Genomic DNA, 9,755 nt, shown 5'->3' with positions numbered 1-9,755 from the left:
CAGGAACAGCTTCTTCCCCTCTGCCATCAGGGAGGAGGTACAGGAGCCTGAAGACACACACTCAATGATTCAGGAACAGCTTCTTCCCCTCCGCCATCAGGGAGGAGGTACAGGAGCCTGAAGACACACACTCAACGATTCAGGAACAGCTTCTTCCCCTCTGCCCTCAGGGAAGAGGTGCAGGAGCCTGAAGAGACACACTCAGGGATTCAGGAACAGCTTCTTCCCCTCTGCCATCAGGGAGGAGGTACAGGAGCCTGAAGACACACACTCAGCGATTCAGGAACAGCTTCTTCCCCTCTGCCATCAGGGAGGGGGTACAGGAGCCTGAAGACACACACTCAACGATTCAGGAACAGCTTCTTCCCCTCTGCCATCAGGGAGGAGGTACAGGAGCCTGAAGACACACACTCAGCGATTCAGGAACAGCTTCTTCCCCTCTGCCCTCAGGGAAGAGGTACAGGAGCCTGAAGACACACACTCAGCGATTCAGGAACAGCTTCTTCCCCTCTGCCATCAGGGAGGAGGTACAGGAGCCTGAAGACACACACTCAACGATTCAGGAACAGCTTCTTCCTCTCCGCCATCTGATTTCTGAACGGACATTAAGCGCTTGAACCCTACCTCACTACTTCTGCTCTCTTCTTGTCCTGCTTATTTTATACAAACAAACAAATAAATAGGCATATTTTTCAATGGAATTTATAATATATTTTATACATTTCTGTGTACCACTGCTGTAAAACAACATATTTCCCAAACTACGTCAGTGATATTCAACCCCATTCTGATCCTAACAAGGTTAAGAGCTGATTGGCTGATGGGCTGGAGATCCGTCTCTATCACAGGAGGTGTGAGGCGCTCCTTCCCTCCGCTAGCCTGCAGGTCACCCTCGGGCGAGGGGTATCACCTGCTTCCCCCCCCCACCCCCGATCAGGGTCACGTGAAACCGTGGGGGCAGGTGGTGGACGGTCGTACGGGCAGCCGGTCCTGGTGACGCGACCACCGGTGCCAGGCGGACAATCTCTGAAGAGGGTCGGTCATGGCCTGGGGTCACCCGACTTGCAAAGACACTGCCCCAGGAGGGACACTGCCTGCTTGTGAAGGGAAGCTTTGCCAAGGTCAATCATGGCCGTGCAGAGACCGTCATCGCCCAGGGCGCATAATGATGGTGTCACATGAGACGGCAGATAACGATGATGCCGTACGGCACGACGCATAGTGATGATGTCAGAAGACGTGCCAGGCCACTGTGCCGACAGGGCTGGAGAGGAAGGAATCTGACAGGAGGGGAGAGTGGACCGTGGGAGGAAGGGGAGGAGGAGGGACACCAGGGGGAGGTGATGGGTGGGAGAGGTAAAGGGCTGGAGAGGAAGGGATCTGACAGGAGGGGAGAGAGGACCGTGGGAGGAAGGGGAGGAGGAGGGACACGAGGGAGAGGTGATGGGTGGGAGAGGTAAAGTGCTGGAGAGGAAGGGATCTGACAGGAGGGGAGAGTGGACCGTGGGAGGAAGGGGAGGAGGAGGGACACCAGGGGGAGGTGATGGGTGGGAGAGGTAAAGGGCTGGAGAGGAAGGAATCTGACAGGAGAGGAGAGTAGACCGTGGGAGGAAGGGGAGGAGGAGGGACACCAGGGGGAGGTGATGGGTGGGAAAGGTAAAGGGCTGGAGAGGAAGGAATCTGATAGGAGGGGAGAGTGGACCGTGGGAGGAAGGGGAGGAGGAGGGACACCAGGGGGAGGTGATGGGTGGGAAAGGTAAAGGGCTGGAGAGGAAGGAATCTGACAGGAGAGGAGAGTAGACCGTGGGAGGAAGGGGAGGAGGAGGGACACCAGGGGGAGGTGATGGGTGGGAAAGGGTAAAGGGCTGGAGAGGAAGGAATCTGACAGGAGAGGAGAGCGGACCGTGGGAGGAAGGGAAGGAGGAGGGACACCAGGGGGAGGTGATGGGTGGGAGAGGTAAAGGGCTGGAGAGGAAGGGATCTGATCGGAGAGGAGAGCGGACCGTGGGAGGAAGGGGAGGAGGAGGGACACCAGTGGGAGGTGATGGGTGGGAGAGGTAAAGGGCTGGAGAGGAAGGGATCTGACAGGAGGGGAGAGTGGACCGTGGGAGGAAGGGAGGAAAGAGAGGACACCAGGGGAAGATGAAGTGAAGATGGGAAGAGGATGATGAGAAGAAGGAGACAGAGTGTGCGATGGGGCAAGAGGGAAGGTGGAGGGGGGGGGGGGCAGAAATAACAGGGAGCTGGAGAAATCGACGCTCTTGACTCCAGGTTAGGTGGGATGCCTTGAGTCAGTCGCCTGGGGAGATTGGATCTTTCTGTGCATGGGCGCAAGTCCTGCAAACAAATTGTTGACATTCCACTGGGGAGCCTGAGGCAGCAACACTCCCTTGGTATGTTGCTCCACCGGACGGAACACTGGGCTCATTCCGGCATCGCTCCCGATTCCCCCGTCGCGGTCTCGAACCTGACCGTTCGCATTCTGCAGGGCAACGTGGGGGAAACTTCCAGGACCGCCCACCGGGAGATCTTGTACTTAACGTCCACCGGATCCTCGGTCCCGGGCACAACTCGAGTGCTGAGACTCCATCCCGGCCGACCATGTCCTTCTCCGCCTACTCGAGCCAAAGCTACGCGGGAGCCGGGCGCAGGGCCGGCTCGGTGATCCTGGGCAGCTCGTCCCGCACGGTGAGGAGCAGCGTGGCGGGCGGCGGCTCGACCAAGACCCGGCGCGCCGCCAGCGTCTACGGCGCCTCGACCCGGGGCAGCCGCATCTCCACCTCCAGCTACGGCTCGGCCAAAGGCGGCGGCGGCGGCGGCGGCGGCTTCTACTCGGGCGGCTACAGCTCGGGGATGCTGGAGCCGTTCGCCATCAACGAGAAGCTGACCATGCAGAACCTGAACGACCGGCTGGCCACCTACCTGGCGAAGGTGCGCGCCCTGGAGAAGTCCAACAGCCAGCTGGAGCTCCAGATCCGGGAGTTCTACGAGAAGCGGTCTCCGGCCACCACCAAAGACCTGGGCTCCTACTGGCAGACCATCCACGACCTCCGAGCCCAGGTCAGTCAGTCCACCCCCAGACTCGCCATTCACAATCCGGTTCAGTATCCTTTTGGGGTCCTGCGGCAAAAGGAGGTTGTGAGAAGGAACTCCCTACAATGTTGAGCGTGTGTGTGTGTGTGTGTGTGTGTGCAGGCTCCTGTACCACCTCTCCCCTGATGGTAGCTATGAGCAGAGGGCTGATGGGGGGCGGAGTGGGGTGGGGGGGGGGGCTAAATGATGGAGGCCACGTGAGCCGGCTAAATTTCTTCCCAACTTTCTGCACCTTCCCCTTGGCTTCCTCCAATCCGATCCGGTGCAGGCAGACGGGCTCCTTCCCAATGGACCATTCTGGCCCCCACGCCACATCCCATTGACAGCAACGGGGACGAAGGCAGTCTGGGATGATTTGACCGAGGGGCGCAGGGCATTACAGGCCGTTCGGCCTTTCAACCTTTCAACCTCCTCTAAGATCGGACTAGCCCTTCCCTTCTGCACATTCATTCATGTGCCCCCGTGTCAGAGTTTCTTAAATGTATCTGCCTTTACCACCACCGGCCCCCCCCCACCCCACCCCACACACACACACACACACACACACCGGGAGCACATTCCACAGCCCCCACCCCCCTCCCAACTCCGTGTTTAAAAAAAAACAACCTGACAATCAGGCCCCCTCCCGTGATGGAGCTGACCGGCTGTGGCTTTTCCCGATCCTGGACAGTAGTCCCCCACCCCACCGCACCCCACTCCCCGACCAGACGGTGACGCTCTCCAGGGAACTTGGCCAAAGTCCGGTGACCAGACTCGGACCGAGTCCGACGGGACGGCCTCCCTGTTGTCCGTCCCCTGGACCCTCTGAACCACGGGTCTGTCTGAGAGTTTCTTAAGTGTTCCCAATGCCTCCACTCCCCTACCCCCGGCCTGAGTAACAAGGTCGGGGGGGGGGGAGGTGCGGGGGGAAGAACAGGCGATGGGCCCCGCCTGATTTACTGAGGTCCTTCTGCACTCTTCTCTGTTGCCCCCCACCCCCGGTTCAGAAACAGGTGAAATGCCTTCCGTATTCTTCCAGATCAACGCCGCCTCGCTGGCCAACGCCAAGGTCCTGCTGCAGATCGACAACGCCAAGCTGGCCGCGGACGACTTCAAAACCAAGTGAGTCGGCGGCGGGGGTGGTGGGGGGGCAGAGTTCTGCGGGCGCCCCGCACCAAATCTCCCTTTGAATTGTCCGTTCCCTTCTCAGTGACCACACTGTGTGGGGGGTGTCGTCGATTTCTCCCGACATTTCCCCTCCACTCCAATTCCGGTCCCCATTCCCCCATCCTACCTGTCGGTCCAAGGCGCCCCCCCCCCCATCTTCTGCCACGATGGGGCCCCTCTCAGGTTGGGGGAGCAACACCTCGCATTCCAGTTTAGTTAGCCTCCAACCTGATAGCATGAACATCGATTTCTCTAAATTCTAGTAATTTTCTCCCCCTCCCCTCTCCCTTCGCTTTGCTCTCCTCGCCCGCCAATCACCTCCCCCTGGTGCCCCTCCGACTTACCTTCCTCCCACGGTCCACTCTCCTCTCCTGTCAGATTCCTTCCTCTCCAGCCCTTTACCTTCCCCCCCATCACCACCCCCTGGTGTCCCTCCTCCTCCCCTTTCTCCCACGGTCCACTCTCCTCTCCAATCAGATCCCTTCCTCTCCAGCCCTTTACCTCTCCCACCCATCACCTCCCCCTGGTGTCCCTCCTCCTCCCCTTTCTCCCACGGTCCACTCTCCTCTCCGATCAGATTCCTTCCTCTCCAGCCCTTTACCTTTCCCACCCATCACCTCCCCCTGGCGTCCCTCCTCCTTCCCTTTCTCCCACGGTCCACTCTCCTCTCCGATCAGATTCCTTTCTCTCCAGCCCTTTACCTTTCCCACCCATCACCTCCCCCTGGTGTCCCTCCTCCTCCCCTTTCTCCCACGGTCCGCTCTCCTCTCCTGTCAGATTCCTTCCTCTCCAGCCCTTTACTTTTCCCACCCATCACCTCCCCCTGGTGTCCCTCCTCCTCCCCTTTCCCCCACGGTCCACTCTCCTCTCCTGTCAGATCCCTTCCTTTCCAGCCCTTTCCCTCTTCCACCAAACTCCTCCCAACTTCTCACTTCATCCACTTGGCTTCATCTACCATCTTCTGACTTGTCCACCTTCCCCTCTGCCCCAACTTCTCAGTCTGGCTGCTTCCCCCCTCCCCTCCCGGTCCTGATGAAGGGTCTCGGCCCAAAATGCCGACCGTTTATTCATTTCCACAGACGCTGCCTGACCCGCTGAGTTCCTCCAGCACTTTGTGCTTGTTGCTCTGGATTTCCAGCATTTGGAGAAATCTCTTGGGTTCCTGGGTCAGGGCACTGGCAATGCATTGATAACTGGAGAGGGAGAGCAGGGTGGAGGGAATTTCCCACTGCCTGGTTGAATGTCTCAGTCTGCTCCCTCTGAGTGCCTTGACTTCCCTTGGCACATCTACAGGGTATGCTGACCCAGGCAGGCAACATCCATCATCAAGGACATCAACCATCCAGACCTTGCTCTCCTCTTGCTGCAGAGCCCCTCCCACAATTATTACCCCCTCAACCATCAGGAAGGAGATACAGGAGCCTCAGGACCCACACCACCAGATTCAGGAACAGTTACTACCCCTCAACCATCAGGAAGGAGGTACAGGAGCCTCAGGTCCTACACCACCAGGTTCAGGGGCAGTTATAACCCCTCAACCATCAGGAAGGAGGTACAGGAGCCTCAGGACCCACACCAGCAGGTTCAGGGACAGTTATTACCCCTCAACCATCAGGAAGGACTGTGATCATGGCTGATCATCCACAATCCGTACCCCACTCCCGCCTTCTCCCCATATCCCTTGTCTCCGCTATGTCTAGGAGCTCTATCTAACTCCCTCTGGAAAAGCATGCAGGGAATTGCCCTCCACTGCCTTGTGGGGCAGAGCATTCCACAGATCCACCACTCTCTGGGTGAAAAAGTTTACCGCTACACCTCCAGCCGGCTCTGAGATGTACCTTCTGCTTCATCTGGTCTGCCCGATCCTGAGCTCAGCTTGATCGCTCGGTGACTGAGAGGCCAGACAGCGCCTGGGTGGGACGCGGACGGATCGCGGACGCCCGGGGGGGGGGGGGAAAGGTAAACCGCGACTGGAGGCGGCCGCGATGAAACCGCTCCCTCCGCCCGCCCTGCAGGTACGAGTCGGAGCTGGCCATCAGACGCGGGGTGGAGATGGACATCAGCGGGCTGCGCAAAGTCCTGGACGAGCTGACGCTGGTCAGGTCTGACCTGGAGTCGCAAATCCAAGCCATGAAGGAAGAGCAGACCTACCTCAGGAAGAGCCACGAGGACGTGAGTGGAGGGACAAGCCGGACGAGGGGGGCGGGGGGGGGGGTGACCGCTGGACGCGGCCTCTCCGGTGAGAGACCGCACCTGATGTCAGGAGCATGAGGATCGGTAGGAATGACGGAGGATGCAGTCCACTCCCTGGAGGGCAGTTTTCCAAACAGCTTTCCCTGCACTCCCGAGAAAAACTCTTCCTTCCCCAGCACGGTCCAATAAGGTGGTCAGACGTAGGGCCGTTTAGGCCATTCGGCCCATCGATCCTGTTCCACCAGTCCATCATGGCTGATTCTCCAGACTTCTCCCCGTAACCCTCGACACCCTGACCAATCAAGAACCTATCAACCTCTGCTTTAAATATACCCAATCTCTCAGCCTCCACAACCGTCTGTGGCAATGAATTCCACAGATTCATCACTCTCTGGCTGAATCTCTATCAATTTCTTCTCAACTCTGTCCTTTTCTGAGACTCCCCCACTACAGGAAACATCCTCTCCCCATCCACTCTATCTGTGTCCTCTGGTCCTAGACACCCCCACCATAGGAAACATCCTCTCCACATCCACTCTATCTGTGCCCTGGGGTCCTAGACTCCCCCACTATAGGAAACATCCACTCCACATCCACTCTATCTGTGTCCTCTGGTCCTAGACTCCCCCACTACAGGAAACATCCTCTCCACATCCACTCTATCTGTGTCCTCTGGTCCTAGACAACCCTACTACAGGAAACATCCTCTCCACATCCACTCTATCTGTGCCCTCTGGTCCTAGACTCTCCCACTATAGGAAACATCCTCTCCACATCCACTCTGTCTGTGCCCTCTGGTCCTAGACAACCCTACTACAGGAAACATCCTCTCCACATCCACTCTATCTGTGCCCTCTGGTCCTAGACTCCCCCACTATAGGATACATCCTCTCCACATCCACTCTATCTGTGCCCTCTGGTCCTAGACTCCCCCCTCTATAGGAAACATCCTCTCCACATCCACTCTATCTCTGTCCTCTGGTCCTAGACTCCCCCACTACAGGAAACATCCTCTCCACATCCACTCTATCTCTGTCCTCTGGTCCTAGACTCCCCCACTACAGGAAACATCCTCTCCACATCCACTCTATCTGTGTCCTCTGGTCCTAGACTCCCCCACGATAGGAAACATCCTCTCCACATCCATTCTATCTGTGTCCTCTGGTCCTAGACTCCCCCACTATAGGAAACATCCTCTCCACATATACTCTATCTCTGTCCTCTGGTCCTAGACTCCCCCACGATAGGAAACATCCTCTCCACATCCATTCTATCTGTGTCCTCTGGTCCTAGACTCCCCCACTACAGGAAACATCCTCTCCACATCCACTCTGTCTGTGTCCTCTGGTCCTAGACTCCCCCATTACAGGAAACATCCTCTCCACATCCACTCTAACTGTGCCTCGGCTACTAGACTCCCCCACTATAGGAAACATCCTCTCCACATCCACTCTGTCTGTGTCCTCTGGTCCTAGACAACCCTACTACAGGAAACATCCTCTCCACATCCACTCTATCTGTGCCCTCTGGTCCTAGACTCCCCCACTATAGGATACATCCTCTCCACATCCACTCTATCTCTGTCCTCTGGTCCTAGACTCCCCCACTACAGGAAACATCCTCTCCACATCCACTCTATCTCTGTCCTCTGGTCCTAGACTCCCCCACTACAGGAAACATCCTCTCCACATCCACTCTATCTCTGTCCTCTGGTCCTAGACTCCCCCACTACAGGAAACATCCTCTCCACATCCACTCTATCTCTGTCCTCTGGTCCTAGACTCCCCCACTACAGGAAACATCCTCTCCACATCCACTCTATCTGTGTCCTCTGGTCCTAGACTCCCCCACGATAGGAAACATCCTCTCCACATCCATTCTATCTGTGTCCTCTGGTCCTAGACTCCCCCACTACAGGAAACATCCTCTCCACATCCATTCTATCTGTGTCCTCTGGTCCTAGACTCCCCCACTACAGGAAACATCCTCTCCACATCCATTCTATCTGTGTCCTCTGGTCCTAGACTCTCCCACTATAGGAAACATCCTCTCCACATCCACTCTGTCTGTGTCCTCTGGTCCTAGACTCCCCCATTACAGGAAACATCCTCTCCACATCCACTCTGTCTGTGTCCTCTGGTCCTAGACAACCCTACTACAGGAAACATCCTCTCCACATCCACTCTATCTCTGTCCTCTGGTCCTAGACTCCCCCACTACAGGAAACATCCTCTCCACATCCACTCTATCTCTGTCCTCTGGTCCTAGACTCCCCCACTACAGGAAACATCCTCTCCACATCCATTCTATCTGTGTCCTCTGGTCCTAGACTCTCCCACTATAGGAAACATCCTCTCCACATCCACTCTGTCTGTGTCCTCTGGTCCTAGACTCCCCCATTACAGGAAACATCCTCTCCACATCCACTCTGTCTGTGTCCTCTGGTCCTAGACAACCCTACTACAGGAAACATCCTCTCCACATCCACTCTATCTCTGTCCTCTGGTCCTAGACTCCCCCACTACAGGAAACATCCTCTCCACATCCACTCTATCTCTGTCCTCTGGTCCTAGACTCCCCCACTACAGGAAACATCCTCTCCACATCCACTCTATCTCTGTCCTCTGGTCCTAGACTCCCCCACTACAGGAAACATCCTCTCCACATCCACTCTATCTGTGTCCACTGGTCCTAGACTCCCCCACGATAGGAAACATCCTCTCCACATCCATTCTATCTGTGTCCTCTGGTCCTAGACTCCCCACACTATAGGAAATATCCTCTCCACATCCACTCTATCTGTGTCCTCTGGTCCTAGACTCCCCCACTATTAGAAACATCCTCTCCACATCTACTCTATCTGTATCCTATGGTCCTAGAGAGGTTTCAATGAGATTACCTCTCATTCTTATAAAATCCAGTGAGCCTTCAAACAGTCCTCATACATTAACCCTTTCATTCTTGGAACCTGCTCTGGGTCCTCTCAAATAGATCAAATTCCTTCTCAATTCAATGAGTACAATGGGGAGGATTACAATCTGACAGGTGAGACCAGGTGAGGGGGGAAGGTGGGTGGGTGGGGGAGGGGGAGGAGGACAAGATGACAGGTGAGACCAGGTGAAGGGGGAAGGAGGGTGGGGGAGGGGAGGAGGACAAGGTGACAGGTGAGACCAGGTGAGGGGGAAGGTGGGTGTGTGGGGAGGGGGAGGAGGACAAGGTGACAGGTGAGACCAGGTGAGGGGGAAGGTGGGTGGGTGGGGGAGGGGGAGGAGGACAAGCTGACAGGTGAGACCAGGTGAGGGGGAAGGTGGGTGGGAGAGGAG

The 9,755-nt window shown here is 56.8% G+C and overlaps 1 protein-coding gene across 1 annotated transcript in view; it reads left to right on the top strand.

Moving 5' to 3' along the window:
- Nucleotides 1-2,319: 2,319 nt before the first annotated feature.
- Nucleotides 2,320-9,755, top strand: part of LOC132386910 (keratin, type I cytoskeletal 17-like) — a 22,820-nt gene continuing 15,384 nt past the window's right edge. The window contains exons 1-3 of the mRNA XM_059959267.1: nucleotides 2,320-3,060; nucleotides 4,112-4,194; nucleotides 6,255-6,411. Of these exons, the coding sequence (XP_059815250.1) occupies nucleotides 2,602-3,060; nucleotides 4,112-4,194; nucleotides 6,255-6,411 (699 nt within the window). The 5' untranslated portion in view covers nucleotides 2,320-2,601. The remainder of the gene's footprint in view (nucleotides 3,061-4,111; nucleotides 4,195-6,254; nucleotides 6,412-9,755) is intronic.

Source organism: Hypanus sabinus, unplaced genomic scaffold (genome assembly GCF_030144855.1).
Source record: "Hypanus sabinus isolate sHypSab1 unplaced genomic scaffold, sHypSab1.hap1 scaffold_1383, whole genome shotgun sequence".
In the NCBI taxonomy this organism is placed as follows: Eukaryota; Metazoa; Chordata; class Chondrichthyes; order Myliobatiformes; family Dasyatidae; genus Hypanus; species Hypanus sabinus.
This window is presented reverse-complemented; position numbering and strand designations above follow the sequence as displayed.